The following is a 23,060-nucleotide window of genomic DNA, read 5'->3' as shown; positions in this document are numbered from 1 at the left end:
CAGTTCTCATCCTCCAGGAGTTCACATCTAATGGAGGACAGAGCATGTAAACATTATGTACAAACACACTATATGTAGGATAAATATGAAAAAAATCAACAGAAGGAAGGCATTAAAATTAGAGCTTCAGAAAGGCTTCCAGAAGAAGGTAGGATTTTAGCTGGTATTTAAGGGTAGCCAAGAGCCAGAGATGAGGAGAGCAGGCATTCCAGGCAGTAGGGATGGGCAGTGAAAATGCTTGAAGTCTAGAGATGTATTCTGTTCCCAGAACAACAAAAAGGCCAGTGTTACTGGATCAAAGAGTGTATAAGGGTAGGTGGGTGTGTAAGGTGTAAGTCTAGGTTCAGTCAGTCAGACATACAGAATATGTAGTATAGCCATCTAAAATGTATATGGAGTTACACAGACACACGCACCCCTATAGCCATCATTTCAATTAAATATGCCTACATTCCTTCTCAAAGTTCTGCTCCCATATCTGATAATGGTGTAGATATGTTTCTGTGAGCTATGAGAAGTACAAGCTTTGGCAAGGTCTGTGGTGCTGGGAATGCTTTGAGTAAGCAACCAGCAACAGGACCCCCATCTTTCTGATGATAGAGAATCTTCTCATCAGTTAGTATGGCATAACAATGCTGCTTGCAGCTACTGTGTAAGGCCAATAACACCAGCACACAGGAGGGCTGCTAGTACAAGTTCTTTGATCTGCTTTTCTAAGGAAAGCAACTTTAAGGGGTTAACAATCTTACTTTAATTAGACATACATATATCATTCACTTAGTTCAGGGGAAAAAGTCAGCACCCTGAACTTCAGAGAAAACACAAGCAGAAATTACAAGCGGAGAAAAATAACACAAATCAACAGACAGGCAGTTCTGTGTGTCTGACCATGGCAATGCTTACACAGTTACCAGAGAGAGAGAGAGAGAAGCACCAACATCTGGGTTTTCAAAGCCAGGGGGCTACCCAGAGTCTTGTCTGGTCAAATCACACGCCATTCTTCCAGTGAGTGAGCCCTCAAAGCAAAACCTCTCCTCCTGCAGTTCTGAGAGTTTTAGCTTAACAGCTTCCCTCAGAGTACATATACCCTTTTTCAGGGCCCTAGGGCTTTACATCTCTCTCCTGACCTAATTAGCTAAAGGGTGGGCCTTCCTACCAACAAAGGCAAGGCTCAATCAAAGGCACTTGGTTGCCTTAGTGCTAAGAAGCACTCCAAAAGAAAAAAACAGTGAATAGTCCCACTTTGCTTGCCATTTCATATGGCTACTTGTTGGTTAATTCTTTGGTTGTGGTAACTCATGAAACAATGAAAAAAATACGTCTTCATGAGGTGCATTACATATATCAGGCAGATGTGGATAAGTTGTGACTTATTAAGAAGGAAATGATGAGATCACAAATCTATTTGAGTATTTTATTATGCCTACATTAAAAATTCTATTGAAATATTCACTCATTTATAAATAGATGCATTGCTAATGTATTATAATAAATATATTTCTGTATAATAATATACACTTTGTGATAAATATGTATTTATAACAATAAGTGCATATTCTATGCAATAAATATGTAATATACTTATTATACAGCAATGGCTAAATAAAGTGAGCATGCTGATAACGTGTGTGTGTATATGTGTTTTGGTTTGGTCATTTTTCAGTCATGTCTGACTGTTTATGACCCCATTTGGGGTTTTCTTGGCAAAGACACTGGAGTGGTTTGCCATTTCCTTCTCCAGATATATAACTTTAATAGCTTCTTAATAATTATGAAGTAAAATTTTAACTCAAGTTAGTGTATAATAATAGAGATAAGAGACTGCACCTGTGATGTCATGGGCATAAAGAACTCCCAAATGAGGAAACTTCCTCAAGGTGGCAGCAGCAGGAGTTCTCCTCTCTGGAAGACAAACTAGTTCCCAGGTGCCTCTGCTGAGTTCATAGATAAGCTAGCTACATCAACCAGAAATTATTTTCTGGCGCACCTCCCCCCACCCTGCCCCTTTTCCTCCAATTCAGTTCTAGTTTGGATAAAACAAAAAAAAAATTAAAAACTTCTTGGGAGTTTTTATTTTTTTGTTGTTAAATCATTTCGGTAAATTCTCCATGCAAGTTATATTCCTTGATTCTGCTGATACTGTTATGTTTATATTATAGCTCATATGGGGGAATCAGCTCATTTGCAGATAGGCATACCTATCTGCAAGTGATTAGTGTAGCTCTGCACAAATTTGAAAAAACCATTTAGGGTATTTTAAAACCATTAGGTATATTAGCTTGGAGGAGATAAACAGAATAAACAGAAGAATAGCCCAGCCCACCTAGGAACTAATACTGTTACTTTTGTTTGGCTTCCAGAGTCATCAAAGCAAAGTTCATAAAGCTTGTTTATTCTACTTATCTCCAGTGATAGGTAACTTCACTTTGTATTGTTAATAGCCATCTTTCCAACGTGCCTGTTTGTAAATGGGTATATTTAGTCTAGATAATATGGTCTGAAACCATGGGGGAGGAGGTAAGAAAATACCTCCTTATTATAATTTCATGTTAGAAATATATATCTATATATACACATATATACACACACATATATATATATATCTATGTATATGTATACACACACATAAATATACACATATATACATGAAAATGCCTAGATACTCATATGCAGATTTATAGATGTACATGGTTCTGATTTAGAAAAACACCAACTCCATAAAACCCAACCTTACAGCATGGAAGCCTGTGCCTGAAAGTTTATGCATTTATTTTATTCTTTCTACAATTAAAAACCCAACTGTCAAAGAGTATACTTTTCGATTTATTATTGCTTTCGTAGATCTATTGCTACAAGTATCATCAATATGAATATTGCTGGTCAGGTCATATTATCTAGATGTCTAAAGCTAAACTCTTAAAGTCTCATTATCTATCTCAATCATGGAGTATCGCCAGATGAGGACAAAAGTGATCATTTTCAAAGCCAATACTTCATGGATATCACTCTATTGAATACTTTTGGAATAAGTCTATTATGCTTGGAATTTTTGTCCAAGGACCCTAGTATTTTGAAATGTTATTTACAGATTTAGTTCAATATTAGGTCCATCTCATAAATCCTCCTGATATTACCCTCCACAAAAAATAAAAATGTTTAGCTGAAACAATAAGCTGTGGAGTATTCTTTCTGGTAACAAAGAATGGGAAGCAAAGTAAGTATCCATCAGTTTGGGGATGGCTAAAAAAACCAGGTATATGAATATAGCATGTTTGTGCTTAATAAATGCTAGTAAACTGACTGTTAAAAAAAGTCAAAATTCAAGTTTAAGTTCTGTTCCCTACTAAAGTGGAGGTTATGAAGACACTATTAAAATAGTTATTGTACAACAACTTTGCCATCCCCATAGAACTGCTCACTACAGTTCAGACATGAATGTAAACAACCAGTTCACAGCCACTGAATCTAAAAGAAATCATACTGTGCCTATAGAAAATCAGGCTTTGGGTGAGGAAGAAATGTAACCTACTGTGTTTCCACTGCTTCCCCATTAGTTTGGTTTTCCTTGGAATGTGCTAGAATTTTTCTATTAAATTTAAATCTTAAAAGTGAATCCTTGGTTTTATTCTTAATGAAGGCAGTAACTACATTACAAGCATCTTTGTTCACCTCAAGAGAAACAGATGTTGCATATAGCCTTGGTCATGACTCATAGCTAAACAATTCAAAACTGTGGGTTTTTTTTGAAAACTCATTACTATAAGGAATTTTTTTAAAATAGGAAGATTGGTATGAACTTGGAGTGAAAATAAGAAGTATAAGAATAGACACAGGATGACCACAACAATGAAAATGAAAAGATAACTAAAGGGAAGCTTTAGTAATTGAAAAACCATTGATGGTTCTAGAGTACAGATAACAAAATCTCCTCACGGCAGAGATATAAAGGGATACTAGAGCAGAGGCTTTTCCCTGATAAACTCGTTTTCTCATAGGTCTAGTTTTTGTAAAGTTAGACTCGATCCAATATTTCTTAGGATGTTGTGCCCAAGTATGTGATACAGAGATTCCAAGTTCTCATTCTTGGTGGATAACCCAATTAGAGAAGTTGCCAATCCAGTATTCAAGAGAAGACATTTCTTTGCATAGTGTTGGCCTATGGCATGTTGCTGTAGAATGAAAGGCTAGCAAACAAAATGCATACTGTTTATCCTGTGTCCCATGCATATCTAAGTGATGATATAGCGTGACAAATGAATATATCCATTATAAATATGAGTATGTTTAATGGGCAAACCCAAGGACTTTTGTATTTTTAATTCAGAGTACATATTGAAAAATTTCTTCACTAAAGCAGTACATATGACTTCCAAAAAGTCATCCAGAAAGAAATTAAAGAGGAATTAGAAGTTTAAAAATTAAATATGGAGATCACAGAACTTCTTGACCTGAGATCAGAGTTGTGTTCAAGATCTGGCTCTGATACTTACTAGCTGTGTGATCATGGGAAAATCAGTTAAGCCTTCCTAACTCTACTGTCCTTGAATGCAAAGACGAGGGAAATACTGCTGGTACTATCTGCCTCACAGGGTTGTTACAAAGAAAGTTTTATAAACTTAAAACATTGAGGTCTTATTACTACTGTTATATTCTGTGGAATGTTTCACATTCAGCTCTATTTCTAATTTCATAGTTTGCAGATTCATCAGGTTTTTGTGTTGTCTCCCAGAAGAATGATGCAGTAATTATTTTCTGTTTATTATTTCACTTTACTCCATCTCAAACACTGTATTTTCCAGCCACACTGGCCTCATTGCTTTCCCTCTGTCCTTCTGCACACGCTATTTTCCCTCAGATCTTAACTCAGAGGTCTTTAACGACTTCTCCAATGGTTAGTGCTTTCTCCACACTGCTTCAAAAGAAATTACTTTGTATTTACTCTATATGTGCCTTGTACATACTTATCTATATCTACTTCGCTATACATTTGTGTTAATGGAATGTACATTTCTTAAGTGCAGAGAATTTTTCCTTTTTTTTGTCCTTGCATCTTTAGTATATTTCCAGTGACATAGTAGGTGCACAGTGAATGCTTGTTGAATTGAGTTGAATTAGCAGTAGTAAATGCCTATTACGTTAATTTCTTTTCTGGATGGATGGATGTTCTTATGGACAGCTTGTATGGTGTGATTATCTCCACTTTATACACGTGAAATGACTTTTTCAAAAGACATTGTTGATACTATGGCAAAAATTCAAGATTTTCTGACAGTCTGGTCTGTGTTTACTCCATTAGAATATCCTGGTACTAAATGTTTTATTCTCAGTTCTTTAAGGAAGCTTCAAAGGCAAGTATCATCATTTCAGCATGTTCTTTCCTTTGATTTCTCTTGTTAAAAATAGCATTTGTCATATTGTAAAGAAATGTGTTTTGCTTCAGAAGCCCAATACTTATAAAAATAAAAGGTTGATTATCATTGTGATAGGTATTTCAATATTATTTTTGTGATAGATATCAAATAAAAAAGGCATCTTTTGATGTATTTAACACCAAATAACTAGTAAGTAGATTTTTTTTTCCCTGGATGTTTTCATATCAGAGTAGATTTCCTTAGTCTGTGTATACAAGAAGCCAAATCATTCCAACTAGTTAAGTAGATTTTTTTTGTGTGTTATTTACATAATACCCTAAACTTGTCTGATTACTTTGATGGCATGTATTTGCGGATTAATCCACAAAAATAGTCTTCACAAATATATTACTTCAGTTTAGCAACCATGTAGAGCACTACATGGCTGGAAACTTGAGAGTGTATGATTCCAGTAACTAAAGAATTGCAAGACAACACAACTAATCAAGACAGAGTAAAGTATGCACAGGGAAAAACATACTGTACTGAAAAATAATCATTATGATGCAAATAGATTTGTAATCATAAACCACTGGTTATTATTTCTACCAAATTTCATTAGATCCTCATAGGGAGCTTGTGAGCTGGGCAGGCAAGGTCTTATAATCCCCATTTTACAAATGATGAAACGGGCTTTGAGAAAATGTGACTTTTTTAAGGAAACAAGACTATTAAATAGTAGAAGCTTGAAGAAGAACCTTTCTTCTGACTTCTAGTCCAGTAATCTTTCTATATCCATGGCATATAATTCTTGGCTTCAGGAGTGAGTCACTAGGCATTTTTACAATGAAGTTTGGTACTTTTGCAAATGCCGATTAAAGATTACTAGTATATTTAGGAAGTGAGGAACATAAAAGAAGGGTTGGGCCTTTGGGGGTAAAAGATAGCAATTACGTACCTTGGCATTAAAGCTTTCCAAAGAGGAAAGAAGTCATTCTTTCTCACATACATGGAAAATGATAGCAACAGTATGGTTACTGGTGATTTTAAATACCATACTGTACTTAGGAAGTTTCTAAATGTTTATTGCCTAACTATCAGGCAATCTCTGAAATGTGTAGCTCAGTTTAGCCACCACAAAAAATATTCAAAATATCTTTTTTTCTGTCCCGTAAGGATATTGTAAGATATTTGAATCTTTGTCTTATTGATCAATAAATTAAAATCTGAGAAGTACCCTTTGGAGAGAAGTGATGGCATAAATAACAAAGAAATCACTATATTCCAATTACTAACTTCATTTATAAAGAAAATTAAAATCACATAAACTTTTAGAGCAAATAAAAAAAATTTTCAATATCAGCTATTGAAGAGACAAATGATTCAAACAATGGCAGGCACCTTTTAAATATCCCAGGAAGCATGCTGCTATACATTTAGATGTAATTTGTATATGTGGAAAAATAGGAGAACAAAGTAACAAAATTGCTTGATAATGACAAGTACAACTTTTGTCACCTCTTTGTCTTTCTAGGATCTAGTTTTGGTAACCAACCCAATTAACAGTGCCAGCAAATGATTCCTGGGAATTTTTATGGGCATGACTAGTCCCAAATTACTTTAAATGTAACTATGAAATAAATATTTTCAAAATTACATAATGGGGTAAATTTCTGCTAACTATATACGTATGTATGTATATATGTATATATTACATATATTGCTGGATAAGTCACATTTCTGGGATTTTGGTTATGTTATATTTCATATTTTCTTAATATCCCTTGAAAAATATTGACCCATTCCCAGCTATTTTCAGTGGAAACAAAATTCCTGTGACCCCTGCACAAAGCTGTAGTACAATTCCCTCCAAACAAACCAAGAATGGATGGTGAAAAAACCATTTTAGATACCTCACAAAGAGATGAAAATGCCTACTTGATCTGGGAGTCTCTAGTTACTCACCCTTGGGCCAGTTAAGAGGGACCTGCTGATTTCAAAAGATTGGTCTTTTGCAATCAAAAGGAGACTTTTGAAATATGTTTGTCAAGGAGGACATTCGGGCATTTCTCTTGATTGCAAAGGAAGAAGGTTCAAACCAGAAAATAATATTTGATGTTCAAAATAAAGGAAACATCTCACATTGTCTTAAACAGCTCCCTTTTCCTTCTAAAGCTGACAACAAAACAAGGAAGAGCTTGGACTGAGCTACACTGTCTGTCACCTCTTTGGGTCTGTAATGAATTTGCACATTTTACTCCAACTACTGTATATCTAATCAAAAAAAGATGTCCCCGTATCCCCCTGATCTAGCGCCAAACAGTAAAAGGTGATTCCTTATGTTAACAATTTCAGCAGAATGGCTTATTAAAACCAGATTTTAGGGTATTATAAAATGCTTAGAAGCCCTTTAAAATGTCAACTAGGATCCCCAGAGACCACGTAAAATGTCAACCCAGCTCAAGCGCCTGTTTTAAGCAGAATGAATTAGCAGCGTGCTGTCGGAGGTTGTTATCCAAAACAATCAAGCTCTCTTTGTACTTTCTGTATGAAATGGGCCACTCACTCAGAATAATCTTGTAGATTTCAATAGATGACTTATTTATTTAGGACTAAATATTGAGGCCATCCCCTCTATAGAGCTCCTTAGTTAATCTGCTTTGTATACAAATGGTATCTCTCTAATTAACCCTCAAAAACTACTAAATTTAGGCAATATCTTTTTCTTATACTATGAAAGGGTACCTGACATGACTAAAACCATACTACTGTAATTATAGTATGCTCTACTTTCAAAAAATAGTGTTATCTTTCTTGTTTCATTTAGGGATTTTGGAATATTTCACAAAATATCATTTTGTTTCATTAACACTGTAATACCCCTTATTCTAACTATCACACAATCTCAGATGTCACCAAGTACAACCGATATTTCCATAAGGAATCCACTTTGTAACACAACTGATAAATGATTATCCAGTGTTTGCTGGAAACCTTCCATTGAGGGGGAAGCCATCATCAATTAATTAGACATCGCCAGTTGTTACAAAGTTTTACCTTAAAGCAAGCTTAAATTTGACTCTTTGCACCTTCATAACAGAGTTTCTTCTTGAGTAAGCATCCTGAAATGATCTCATCCTTATCTACTATGACTCTAAGGCACTTTGCAATCTAGATTGCTTACCTGTGGATGCTTTACAGTTTAACAGCCCTTCCTAAAGTTTGTTGCCTCAAACTGAATATTTCAGATACGGTCTGAGCAGAGAATAATACACTGGATCTTAAGGACCACCCCTCCCGCCCCACCAGGCCTGGAAATTATGCCTCTCTTTAACTTCCACAATGCGTTGTTGACTCCCATTGATTTTGTAGCCCACTAAACTCCTAAACAAACCATTATCTTGAGGTTTCTTCTTATGGTACTTGTGAAGTTGGTTTTATGAACCAAGGTATAAGACTGTACATTTGTCCTCATAAACTTTAAAGGATTTCTTTGAATGATGACTCTGTTACACAGTGTCTTAGAGACCCCTCCCAGCTTTATGTTGAATGTAGACTTGGTAAGCATTCCATCTGTTCCTTTATCCAAGCAACAGAAGGTCAACTGCAGATCCCTATAGGGTCCTTCATTGACTACCTCTTTCCAAGCTGACATTAAAACATAAATGACTACTTTTTGGCTCTGGTCATTCAGCCAATTATGAATCCATATATGTGTATATTTTCTACCATATCTCCATATTTTTCACAGGAAAAAAATGAGGGATTTTGTCAAATGCTTTGCTAAAATTAATATGTTATATTTACAATCTAGTAACTATTAAAAAAAAGAAATGAAATTAGAATACAATGAAAAGGCTCTTTGTGATCCTCACTTAATTTTCTATTCTAGATGTTCTAGAGTTTTGTCAGGAATTGAAGTCAAGTTCAATGGCCTATAGTCTGCATAATCCTCTTTAAAAATAAATTGGGACATCTTGTTTTCTCTAACCCTGTATTCCCTCCATTACTTATAATTTCTAATTCAACCAAAAAGCTATTTTAATTTTAAAAAGATACAATAAAAATTGGAAATGGGCCATATATATATATATGTACATACATATATTCATAATGTGTTAATTTATGTTTCTAATCATTTCATTTATTGTTCTATAAATCTGTTTTTTAAATGAACCAGAATTTTTTTTACAAAGAAAAATTTGTAAAAGACCTCACGATATTTTACATACACATGTAAAGCTTCCCCCCCCACCCCGCCCCAAACTTAGATGCAGAGACAGAGATTATAAACTCACGGAGGGCAAAAGCATTTGTTCAACGTCTATGGCATGGAGCCTTACTTAAGAATGTGGCTTAACAATTAATATTTAAGGACAACTATATTAGCATGAGATTCCTTTCTCCACCAGAAGCCTCTGTAAGGACCCTCTCTTTATGTACTTACTATATGTAATATTCATTATTTTGCAGCCTTGAGAGACATTAATCACTTTCTATTTATTTTCCAAATAGTAATTTACTGGTATAGTATAATGTTTATTTTATGTTTTCATGATGAGCTCTTAGAAGACTGAAATATATTTGTTCAGCTTGTTCGTGATGAATATTTTATGATGACATTGATGGCAGTGATAGAAAGAAAGGGCATGGAGGCAAGAAGAAGGAAAGAAGTGGAAAGACTTCTCCCTTGCTTTCCTGGGACTTCAACTGAAAATCCTAACTTAAAGAGCTTTCTTTAAAAAATGGTGGATTTTCTATTTTTTCCTGTATACATATGTGTGGATGTGGCTTTTGTTTATGTTGTTTCCATGCTACGCTGAAAGCTGCAAAGGCCGAAAAGGTGTGTGTTTGGTTTTTTTTAATAATTCCGCAAATATGCCACACAGCTAGAAAGAAATAATAGTGTACTTTATATACATGTACAATTTATGTAGATATACATCTCTGTATATCTACATACACATATACATACATCGCTGAAATTGGTGGAGAATAAGAAAACTAATTATGGAAACAATTTTCTTCTCACTGCTCAAATTTTAATATAAAATATATTATCACAGGAAAAAACCCCAGTAGTTATGCATACTCTTTATATTAGCAGATAACCCGAATCATTCTGGCTTGCAAATCTTTTTACAAATTGTAAAAACTGCAAATTAAAAGCATGCTTATTTTAGCTATTACTAATCTAGCTCTTACCTAGTATCTTGCTGATGTTGGAATTGTGCATGTCAGGAAAGGCTTGAAGGATTTTCCTCCGTTCGTCTTTAGCCCATACCATGAAAGCATTCATGGGACGCTTGATGTGAGGTTCATTGCTCCCACGCCCTCTGGATTCCCGATAAATTCTGGACTCTGAGACCCCAGCACTTCCTAAAGGAAACAAACAAAACCACACACATACAATGAAAATTATTCCAGGTTTTGTTTACATTTGGGGAACTCTCTTCTGTGAATTTGGAGATCTTTTTAAAGTATGAACCTCTTCTCTATTAAAAAAATTTCAGGTTTTGGGGATAGATTTTAATCATGTCTAGTGCAGTATATTTATGTTTTGAATCATATTGTAACACTTCCTCCTTTAATGAACCTCGTGCTGCTCCCTCGTTTACTTTTATAGTCACACAACAGTAGTCTGTTGTGTGATTTCTTCTCTGAGTTGGATGTGGTACCTTTGGATTGGGGTCAGCAAACCATAATTAGTACAGCAGAAATAATGAAAAAGTTAAAAGTCCTTTTTTCCTAGCATGAAAAATACAAATCTAGTCAGTTTTGAGTGAAACATAATTGTGGAAGAGGAAATTACAGGGGAACTTAAAAGGTTGCTATATACCTAAGAGTACATATAACTTGTTTCTAGGCATGGGTTCTTTAAAATATAGTTACCACTAGATGAAAATCTGAAAACAAAATGCAAGAGGTCTTAGCTAATAAGTGACAAACACACATCTCTAGTGTGTGTTTGAATTTCATTTATTTATTTGAAATAGCATGCTTGTAAATGCACAAAATGGCATAGTAATGATAGACTATAAAGTGAAATAGACATCTGAAAGTGATAGGGAAAATAGCAAATGCATTAACTTGTAGTTACATATGCAAAATACATAACCATAGCTTCAAAATATATAAAACTATTCACTTAGGTAGTTTTCCCTCCTATCAGCTGAATTAATTCAAAGAAGTTGTATAAAATAAGTATTTCTTTAGAGTAACTCAGTTGGTAGAGATTCAATAAGCTAGATTTTACCAGTGTTAAGTCACAATCTTACAGTACTAGGTACCTTTGGAAGGCACATTAACTCCTTTAGGTACTGAAGTACTGTTCCATATTAGTACTCATTAAGTTACTGTCTCATTACACTGATGATCTCACAAACTTAATACAGCTTCCAAGGGTGCCTAACTTAGGCAATGAATATAAAGAATGAAAACCCAAATAGTACTTAAAACACCATGCAACAGGTTCTCAATGGCTACATTTACAACAGATGCATCAGATCTGCCACTTTCCTGATCTATGAGAATAACAGAGTGAACTTTAGTTAATCATAAATTAACTCCTTACATTTCTTTACATTTTCCCTAAAGAAGCAACTGCAGTTCACTGAGGCCAGAGGATCATTGCAGCAACACATCTAGAAATAAGAATTTTTGAGGTTAAAGGATCCATAGTTATCATCTAGACCTAGGCCAGATAGGAATGTTTCATCTTCTTTTATGTACAGCTGGTTTATATTCGTGATGTGATCTCTGACTTCATGAAAGTCTGAGGGCATATAAACATGCCTGAATGTTTTTTAAGAGAAAACAGTCTTTTTGATGTTTTAAAACTGATGACCATTGAGGTAGGTCTCCGAGTGGTTATAGAATTTAAAATTTACAAAATACATTAAAAATAAGCAATCTTTTTGGTGACAAAAACAAGTTCATCTTTTAAAAGTAGCTTTTGTCTTGGTGGCCTTTGTGTGTGTGTTGTTACACCTCACAGTGCTATTGATTTATTAATTTCTTCTTAGGGGAGTAAGGCTAAGTGATGGATCAATCTATAATTATAATTATCATCATCATTATTGACAACATGTTGAAACTGAAAGTGCGACTACATTTTGGAATATTCCTTTCATAATAAGTATCCTTTTTATATGCTAAAAATGTCAGAATTTTAAGATACTAATAATTTCTCCCAAGATTATTCATCCACTTAATTTAGGAATGCTTTAACTGGTAAAACTGCCCAGCTGGTATCATAGCTGCCTGCCATGGTCATGGAATGTTATCTCGTTGTAAGGCTAATCATGAGAAGCTGCCTATCATAGGTTTCTGTCCCAACAACAAAATCCCTATATGTGAGGTCAAAAGAACAATCATGAACTCACTAAACATCATACATGAACTCAACTACCTGTGATTTGGCTAGTTAACACCCCTCAACCTTCAAGCTTAGTCTTGAGGCATGATCCGTTGAGGTCTGTATCACAAATAGAGATTTTTCTTTCTATAACAACAGTACATCCTCAAATTGTATTGTTGCTGAGGACATGTAAGCCTCATATGGATGCTGGTGCTTATATTGGTGTGTGGAAGGCTTGTGAAAAATAAGAAAGTAGCATGGAAAAACATACCCGAGAGCTTTCTCATTCTCTACACCCACTTTCAACTTTAAAACTGTTAAGTTATAAAATATCCTTCAACAAACTACTGGAATATACATTAATTGTGCATTGGGTTTTGCTTTAGCCTTCTAATAGCACAGAGGTAACATTTACCACCTAACTATTCTCTTAGAGTAATGTTGATGAATGGGCTAGAAAGGCTAATCATCTTTCTGACCTTTGGAATTAACCCCATGAACCTAGAAAGGCCTCTCACTGGAAAAATATATGCACATCTTCCTTTACTTGTTCTTACATCTCTATAGCCACATAAAAATAGAAAATAATATTAGCTGTGTTTCATCAGATTCTATAAAAGAGCCTTGATACTTAAGCCAGGTTTGCATTAGCCAAATGTAGTTTTAAAAAAGTGAGCCAATTATATGGATGAATTCAAGCTCCAAACATACATTATGTATGAAACAACCGGTTAAGTAAAACTTTTTTTTTTGCCTCAATCAGCCCTAAATTACTTGAGTTCTATTTTTAATTAGTTAGTGTAGACTTGCTCTTAGAGCAGGATTAGACAAAAGCAAAACAGGTAACCAACATGTATGATCTGAGGGCTTCTGCAAAGTCTTGTCTGACTTAAAATATCTTCCTCACTGGTTTGCCATGGTGCTGGCTCCCTTGCTACCTGGCCTATTATTCTAGGGCTTCACTCTGGGGCAGACAATATAGACAGAGATAATGTCTCCAGAAAGACAGTGAAAGTGTATATATATTGCAGGATACAGGAGATAGATTCCTACTTATAAGTGTAGGATAAGTGGAATTGACTTCTTCCTTAGCTCATGAGTGTTTCTGATTTGACTACTTGTCACCTTGGAGAGCTTAAAAAGTACAGAACGCTTGGTAGAAGATACAGGATGGGAGTTTCAGCATGAGTTATGGGGAACATAAACCTGGGTAGGTGCTGTGACAGCTTGGGCAAAGGAATGAGAAGATGGTGGTTGCTCAAACTATAGGATAATGTTGAAATACAAATAGGGTATTCAAAATTAGGAAGCAGGAGAAATTCCTGAAGATAAATTTTGAAGACTGATAGCCTTTACTTAGTGTGTGTTTATACCAGATGTTGTGTTAATATAGCAAAAATTCATTTATATGACCTCATTTTTTTCATTGACTGATAGACTCTTAGAGCTGGTGGTACTTTCATTAGAGGACATTGAGTCTAATGTCCTTATTTTACAGAGGAGTAGACTGACTCATAAAGATGAAACAATCTGCCTAAGATTCATATAGTGAGTTAATGGTACAGTTGGTAGTAGAAACCAGATCTCCTGACCTTCAGTCTAATACTCCTTCCATTACATCATTATTTGTTTGGTTTTGACTTGTTGTTTTTATAATTGGAAATATATCCTTGTCAGGCCTTGTTCTGGGTAAGACATATATAAGGTATAAGGCATATATAAGGCACAAAAATAAGCCATGGATATAAAACTCTGGAAAATGTGTTGCAGGTCCAAGAAATAAAGAATATAGGAATGAGATGATCCTTGCTGTTAAAAAAAAAGCATTTGCATTTGACTGCAATAAGTAGACCCCCTCTGCACATTACTGGGAACAAATAATTTTCACCAACCATCAGAATCTCCACTCATATTGAAATCCATCATGGCATGGCTGAATTTTCCTTCTTCGTTCTGTTTCACTGCTAGTTGCTGAGTCAGGCTCTCTAGTGTCGTTTTGTCCTGAAAAACAATAATGATGAGACAAATGTAGTTGTGAGGAATATTCGGAAGCAAAATAATCAGGCCATCTACCAAATGGGGAGAATGAAGGTAAATGATCCAGGTGATTTCTCAAGGAATTTCAGGTTGTAGAAACTCTTGTGGAGGTTTGGAATTTATGTTTGGTATGACTAAGGATACAAACGTTTGGCTCATTGGATCCAAACTTCCCAAATCACAAAATGCGCATAGAAATCTCATGGAAGCAACCTGCTTTTTGACATTTCAAATGTCTGCTTCATTTCCAGCCAGACTGTTGAAGTATAGATATGGCATTGGGCCCAAAGAGAGTCCTCCAATAGTCAGGTGACTAAATAATAGAAACATAATTCACAGTAGTGCCCTCTGTTGCCATCTCCCTAAATGCCATCTGCATTCTTCATGCAAGGGTAATGAAGATGCTTAAATATTCATTGCTAATTGCTTGTCAAGTCTCTGTACATCAAATGTGAATGCCTAGTACTTGGACCACAATTTGATTTGGACTGCTAAGCCAAAATATTGAATTGGCGAATTGTTTGAGACACAAATATACAAAAATTAGATCTGTAAAGACTTCAAGTCATTTAAAAGCATACAGATTATGATTTGCATTCATGTAGAACATGCCACTACAAGCTATCCTTTTAATTTTTTTGGTAAGAAAAATGTTAAATCTTAAATTTATTTATGTTGAACATGGCACTATATCAGATCAGGAAAGTGGTTTATTTTAAGGACACTAGAAGCCTGCAATGGTCAATTTAAATCTTTCTCTTAACTCCTCTGTATTGTTCAAAGGATGGTAGGTTTCTATTATAATTCTAAGATGCAAATTGAGTCTCATTCAATTTGGGGCAATGTTTTTTCTTTTTCTGATGGTTAACTCCATTTTCTGAAGAATATTTGTATATAGTCTGTGTGTATGAACTGCATAGATTATATTCTATGCCTGTGCAACTAGAAAAGACACTCACAAATGGAAACCTCCTATGAGAAATCTCCTAAGATAATTTATTTTGCATGTAAAAGATCCAACCAAAATCCCCACTAAGAACAACTGAGAACAATTTTTTGAATCTTTAATACATTGGTTGAGTTTTCCTTAAGAAAACTCATAACATTATAATAACTACACAATTGTTGAATAAAGACACTTTAAAACAATGACATTATGTTCTATTCATCATTGATATTTACTTAGGATGCAGTAGGAATTTTTAACAATTCTCAGGAAACTTCGTATGCATAGTAAAACCAAAAGTAGAAAGTAGTTTAACTCAACGTGATTGATCTAGAACTGCCAGTGTTAAAACAGATTAACTAATTTCAAATATAAAGAGTCAACCTAAAAGATTTTTTTTGAAATTGGAATTTTCAGCTCCTTGATGTGTTCAAAGTTTCTTTTGGTTGGGAGGGTTGGATAGTATTGAGTTGAATTCAACAGTACCAAGGCCACTAGCTGAACAGATGTCTTTTTGCAGTAAATGCAGCTCTTAAGATAGAAAGCAGCTATATCCAAAAGCACATTTCATCAACATGATATGATAGTCCCTGGGTCAATGAATACTGTTTGGTACTATCTATGGGAAACACACTGAGTATGGATCATCCATCAGATTTTGATTTAACAGTCTATAGGGCTTTTAATGTTACATATTTTCTAGAGAGTTTCCCATTCTGAAGGGCAGTTTTTCATAACACTGAAGAAAAATGAAGGAAGTAAGAGTAGAAGAAAGAAATGTCAGGCAAATACTGAGATTCTGAGCTCAGCTCTATGGGTTTTGTTCTGTCTTAACAAAAAGCTGGAATGAGCAAGTGATCAGAGGGGGAAAGTCACACTCAGTTTTTAGCAACAAGGTGACCTCTAACCTACCACTACTAAAACATGCAGTATAATGAAATAATTCAATTAGTCACTGTAAAGTGGAAGTTAAGATAATTCTCAGAGGATGTCACTGTGAAACAGTAGATGTCAAAACAGTCAGCTGTGCTTTTCTTCTGCCCCTTTGCGCTGTGACTTTAGTTAACCCTCGGGCACACAGAAAGGGAAATGGAGGGAGGAGGAGGTGGAGAACATGCCATGTGCCTTTAATTATGATACATTACAACAACACGTGAATCTGAATGGTAAGGTTGCCAGACTTCAGCAAACACTAGCTGAGATTAAAAGAAGAAGACAGATATGTTTTCATATAAGGGTGAAACAGTTTCTTAACCCAAGTGGAGAATAATTATATAATTCCACATGAAAACTGTCACTATACTGAAAGTTTAAAAAAACTATATATGAGAGACTGAGTGATGTGTGAACAGCCAGAAGAGAGAGCTGGCTTTACAACAGCCCTGAAGGATTTAAACTCAAATGAGATATGAGGTGAGAGAAAAGGAAGTGAGTTGATTACAATGTCACATGAAGTCTATGGTTATTTATTGAAATACAAATGAAAACCAGGACTGGCTTGATGAGTAGGCAGCACAAGTGTACTGAGAAGGCCCCTGTTCTCCGCCAACCAGGTGCCACTGTACTTGAAATTACATCACTGTAAATTCCACCTTTTGGCCTCTTTTGACAGTGGTATATAGGATGGAGGAAGAGGAGGCTTCTTTCTAGGGCACTGATATCCAGGGTAGGAGTAAAACCACCATAGGATATAGTACCACAGATCTCCCAACACTATTTAGAATCTCAATTTATATCAACATTTATGCTGAATAGTTTTGAGAAAAACTAGCCAGGTAGGTGATGCAGTGGATAAAGTGCCAGGTCTGGAGTCAGACTCATCTTTCTGAGTTCAGATCTGGCCTCAGACACTTGTTAGCTGTGTGACCCGGGCAAGTCACTTAATCCTATCAGCCTCTGTTTCCTCATCTGTAAAATGAGTGGAGAAGGAAATGGCAAACCACCCCAGGATCTTTGCCAAGAAAACCCCAAATGGGGTCAGGAAGACTCTGACATGAGTGATAAATGAGTGAACAATAGCCAAGGATAGTCACTGCCTCATAATATCAAGTGTGATAAATTCAGCCACTAAATTTTTGAAGGAAGACTAAATTCATTTGTATAAATATATGTATTTTTCTTTACAAAATAGTTGTCCTATAAATAAGTTCACTATAAATTTTAAAAGAACATCTCCAATCATGATGATGGTTTCCCTGATCAGAAAACAGAACTAGTGTATTCAAATGGGGAAAAAAATTTAAGTATTATTCTTGTCGAGGTAAATAAGTTACTATGTTAGAGACGAGGTCTCTATCTTTGCTTAACCATTTACTTAGATGGATAAACCTAGAAATGATACTTAGATATATGCTGCTGTTGTCCCTCCTCTAAAATGGATAAGGACCATGTTCTGTATATCCATTAGAATGTTAACTCCTTGAACGCAGGGAATGTCTTTCTTTTTGCTTGTACTTGTATCCCCAGTACATAGCACTGTGACCTGCATATAGTAAGTGCTTAATAAATGCTTATTGCCTGCCTGGTACAAAGAAACATACATATACATATGTATCCACACATCCATATATATAATATCTACATATTTAATATATTCTTTCTATATTATAAATTCTTATGCAGCATTCTATATTTGTGTGGGTATATAAAGATATATATCTACAGATTACATACATGAGGAAAGACACATTCATCTACTTGAAAAAAGAGCGACATAATTTCAAGATAATATGTTATTCATTAATATCCATAGTTACAATTTTTCAAATGAATATAAGGTAGAAAATTGTACATAGGAATTTTTATTTTCCAAGAGATGATTTTTTTAAATAAATGTGTCAAAATTTTCCCCGAGGTTCAGTGATGGTGTTTATGGCTTGTCTGCTCTCTTGGTTTCCTCTTCCTCTTTCCCTTTTTTCTTGGAAAACTTGCTTACAAGCACTAGTTGAATATATCTATATCTATCTATCTATCTATCTATATGTTGTGTTAGGCACACAGTAGACACTCAATAAATACTATGGCCTACCCATCTTTGTATCCCTCTTGATTTCTTGAACAGAGTCACTTCCTGGTAAATGTTTTCTGAAGTTAAATATAATTTACATAAACAATATAAAATGATCTATGTTTGTAGTTATGCATGTACAAGAAAAATACTGAGTATTGTCTTTCTTTAGAAGGTTATGGTCCCTCTTGCTAGTGTTCATACAGCTGTATTGATTGTTACCTAATGGAGTTGGGGTAAGCCCTTCTCTGAAAAATTGGAGGTACTGACAGAAACAAAGAAAAGAGCCAATGCTGGGGGGTTCTAAACCATGTAAGGACCTGAAGAGGGATGTCTGTGCTGAAATGTGCAGAGGGGAAAAGGCTCCATGAAAGCAATGGGACAAGGAAGGAAGGAAGTGAAGGTAGATGCTTGTGTAGCAGTGAAAATCATATTGCCAAGGAACAGTAGGACAGGGAACCATGATCCCCTTTCCCTTCCCAGTTGTGCTTCTAACCCTATGGACTTTACATCATGCCTCATCTGCCTTCTGGCCCTTGGGCATTCACTTCCTCTATCATACTTCTCCCTTCTTTCATTGGCAAGCTTCTTCTAGGGCCTACATTTTGGGGATGGACCCAGGCCAGCCATGCTTCATTCTCCTCCTGGCTGCGCTTTTGCTTCCCCAGACCTTGGCATCATGCTGGTTCCTTCCTCTTCCTACCCAGCATGTGTGTTATTTTCCTTCATTAAAATGTTAACTCTTTGAACACAGGGAATGTCTTTCTTTTTGCTTGTACTTATATGCCCAGTACATAGCACTGTGACCTGCATATAGTAAATGCTTAATAAATGCTTATTTCCTGCCTGGTACAAAGAAACATAAAGCACTAGAAGAGGAAACCATGTGTAGCGAGGAACAGTGAAACACAGAGTCATGACATGAGAGAGCAAAGATATAGGAAGAAGGCAATGTATTCCATTTGGGACATGCTGAATTTGAAATGGCCTTTGGCCTCTGAACATGTACTATAATTTGCTGCCTACATGCCATTGTTCACAGTATTCTCTTTGTTCCTCCATCTTTTCAGCTACTGAATTAATATCTATTCTTTAAAATCCAAGTCATATATCTCTAGGAAGTCTCTGATCTTTATAGTCTGCCCTCCCAAACTCTTTACCCATAATCACCTGATTTTGTAACAGCCTTACCTATCAGTTTTCTCAGAGCAAGTTTCTAATGAATTTATTATGTAATGTCAAGCATTATAGTTATATGTGTTGCTCTTAACCTTTTGCTATAGCTCCCTGTCTTATTTAAACTTTGCATATCTTCCAGTGTCTATTACAATGCTCATATAATACTTAATAAATGTTTGTTGAATGAATGAATATTTTTAAATGCTAAATTTTGCTCAGTGGACTAACTATAAGTGTTATGGGAATTGATAGAACAGGAATGCCAGAGATGGCAAGAATATTCCAAGAAGACTCTATTGAAAAGGTAGTGTTTGAACTAAACTTTTGTAGAGATGGTAAGGATCTGGATGGGTGGATGGGAAAAGGTAGACATTCCTGATGAGACAGACCTTCTAGGCAAAGACCCAAGGGATCTGTGGAATGATGAGAAGATTTTGTTAGTGCAGCATGTGAGTATGGAAACATTATGGAGTGCCATGAAAAAAGAATAGATTATTTGTAGTAGGTACTTGAATGTGTTGAACTGAGTTAATACAGAATAAAATAGGAAGCCAGTGAAGGTTCTGAGTAGAAGAGAAAACATTATTTAAGGAAACTTATTATGGCAGCTCCAAGTAGGGTGATTTGGAGAGGGGAAATAAATTTATTAGCTAGGATACTGTTAGAATAATCCTGTTTTGGGGACAAAGCCAAGATGGCAGAGTAAAAGCAGTGATTTGCTTGAGCTCTTTCCCAAATGCCTCCATAATGTAAAAAATGACTCTAAACAAATTCTAGAGCTACAGAACCCACAAAGTGAAAATGTGAAACAAGTCTCCAGCCCAAGACAGCCTGGAAGGTTGATGAGAGTTTCTGTTGCACAGTGCTGAGAGTGGAGTGCAGCCCGGTATGGGCCACACCAGCATAGACTGGGCAGAGCAGGCCCTCAAGGCTCTGAATCAATGGCAGCTGTGGCAGTTTGCAGACTTCTCAAACATCAAAGACAACTTAGCAGGTCAGTGGGAAAACTCTGTTGAACCTGAGTGAGAGAAGAGTATGGTCTGGTCCCAGCCCCAGGGTGGTGAAAGTGGCTACAGTAGCAGCTGCTTCCAGAACTCCAGGCCCACAGACAGTGGGGGGATCAAGTGGCTGATAAGAACAAGAGAGCAGGGATCTATTTGCTGGGGCTGAGGCAGGATTATCTTTCTTTGCCCTGCTTTGATCTGGGTCACAGTCCTGGGTGGTGGTCCTGGGGTAAGGAGGAGCACTGGTGTGGCCGAGCTTGTGGTGGCTGTGGAGAGGGAGTCCTCTTCACAGTTCCAAGGCAGAAAAGAGTACTTGAGATCACCCACAGACCATAGCACAGTCCAGGAGAGGAGTAAACACCTCTCACTGGATCATTCAGAAAAACTGAAAACTTATAGGTGCCTAGAAGTAGCTCTGAAAAGCTCCACAAAGCCCCCTGAAGCTTGGGACAGAGCACTCTCCACTCTGTAAGCAGAGTCATATCTTGACAAAGAGCTCAAAATTTAAGTAATTGGCTGGGAAAATGAACACAGTGTTAAAAAAACCTCAGACTATAGAATCTTACTTTGGTGACAAAGATCAAAACATACTTCAGAAGAAGATAACAAAGTCGGAGATCCTACATTAAAAGCTTCCAATAAAAATATGAATTGTTCACAGGCCATAAGAGAACTCAAAAAGGATTTTGAAAATCAAGTAAGAGAAATAGAGGAAAAATTGGCTAAAGAAATGAGAGTGATACAAGAAAACCATGAAAAACGAGTTAACAGCTTGCTTAAAGGAGACCCCAAAAAATACTGAAGAAAATACCACCTTAAAAAATAGACCAACCCAAATGGCAAAAGAGCTCCAAAAAGCCAATGAAGAGAAGAATGCCTTAAAAAGCAGAATTGGCCAAATGGAAAAGGAGTCTAGAAGCTCACTGAAGAAAATAACTCTTTAAAAATTAGAATGGAGCAAATGGACGCTAATGACTTTGTGAGAAATCAAGAAATTATAAAACAGAATCAAAAGAATGAAAAAATGGAAGACAATGTGAAATATCTCATTGGAAAAACCACTGACCTGGAAAATAGATCCAGGAGAAATAAATTAAAAATTATTGGACTACCTGGAAACCATGATCAAAAAAGAATCTAGACATTATCTTTCAAGAAATTATCAAGGAAAACTGCCTTGATATTCTAGAACCAGGGGGTAAAATAAAAATTGAAAGAATCCACCAATCATCTCTTGAAAAAGATCTCAAAAGGAAAACTCCTAGGAATATTGTAGCCAAATTCCAGGGTTCCCAGGTCAGGGAGAAAATATTGCAAGCAGCCAGAAAGAAACGGTTCAAGTATTGTAAAAACCCAGTCAGGGTAACACAAGATGTAGCAGTTTCTACATTAAGAGATTGAAGGTCTTAGAATATGATATTCCAGAGGTCAGAGGAGCTGCGATTAAAACCAAGAATCATCTACCCAGCAAAACTGAGTATAATACTTCAGAGCAAAATATGGATTTTCAATGAAATAGAGGACTTTCAAGCATTCTTGATGAAAAGACCAGAGCTGAATAGAAAATTTGACTTTCAAATACAAGAATCAAGAGAAGCACGAAAACATAAACAGGAAAGAGAAATCATAAGGGATTTACTAAAGTTGAACCATTTTGTTTACATTCCTACATGGAAAGATGATATTTGTAACTTATGAGACCTTTCTCACTGTTAGGGTAGTTGAAGGGAATATACATACATACATACATATGTGTGGGTGTGTGTGTATATATATATATGTGTATATATATGTATATATATACATATATATGTATATGTATATATATGTATATATATATATATATATATATATATATATGAATATGAAGGGATTACATCTAAAAATAAAATTAAGGTTTGAGAGAGGAATATATTGGGAGAAGGAGAAAGGAAGAGATAGAATGGGGTAAATTATCTCGCATAAAAGAGGCAAGAAAAAGCAGTTATAATGGAAGGGAAGCGGGGGTAGGTGAAAGGGAATGAGTGAACCTTACTCTTATTGGATTTGGCTTAAGGAGGGAATAACATACACACTCAATTGGGTATTTTACCTTACAGGAAAGTGGGGGGAAGGGGAGATGAGGTGGGGATGATAGAAGGGAGAGGAGATTGGGGGAGGGGGTAACCAGAAGCAA

General features: G+C 35.8%; 1 protein-coding gene across 1 annotated transcript in view; it reads right to left on the bottom strand.

Annotated features, from left to right (window-relative positions):
• The window catches only part of SOX5 (SRY-box transcription factor 5), a 491,049-nt gene that overhangs the window by 5,477 nt on the left and 462,512 nt on the right, over window positions 1-23,060 (bottom strand). The window contains exons 12-13 of the mRNA XM_036761148.1: window positions 14,604-14,712; window positions 10,557-10,730 (exon numbers count right to left, since the gene is read on the bottom strand). Coding sequence (XP_036617043.1) covers window positions 10,557-10,730; window positions 14,604-14,712 — 283 coding nt within the window. The remainder of the gene's footprint in view (window positions 1-10,556; window positions 10,731-14,603; window positions 14,713-23,060) is intronic.

Source organism: Trichosurus vulpecula, chromosome 5 (assembly GCF_011100635.1).
Source record: "Trichosurus vulpecula isolate mTriVul1 chromosome 5, mTriVul1.pri, whole genome shotgun sequence".
Classification (NCBI taxonomy): Eukaryota; Metazoa; Chordata; class Mammalia; order Diprotodontia; family Phalangeridae; genus Trichosurus; species Trichosurus vulpecula.
The sequence above is the reverse complement of the archived record's forward strand: the minus strand, read 5'-3'. Positions and strand labels throughout refer to the sequence as shown.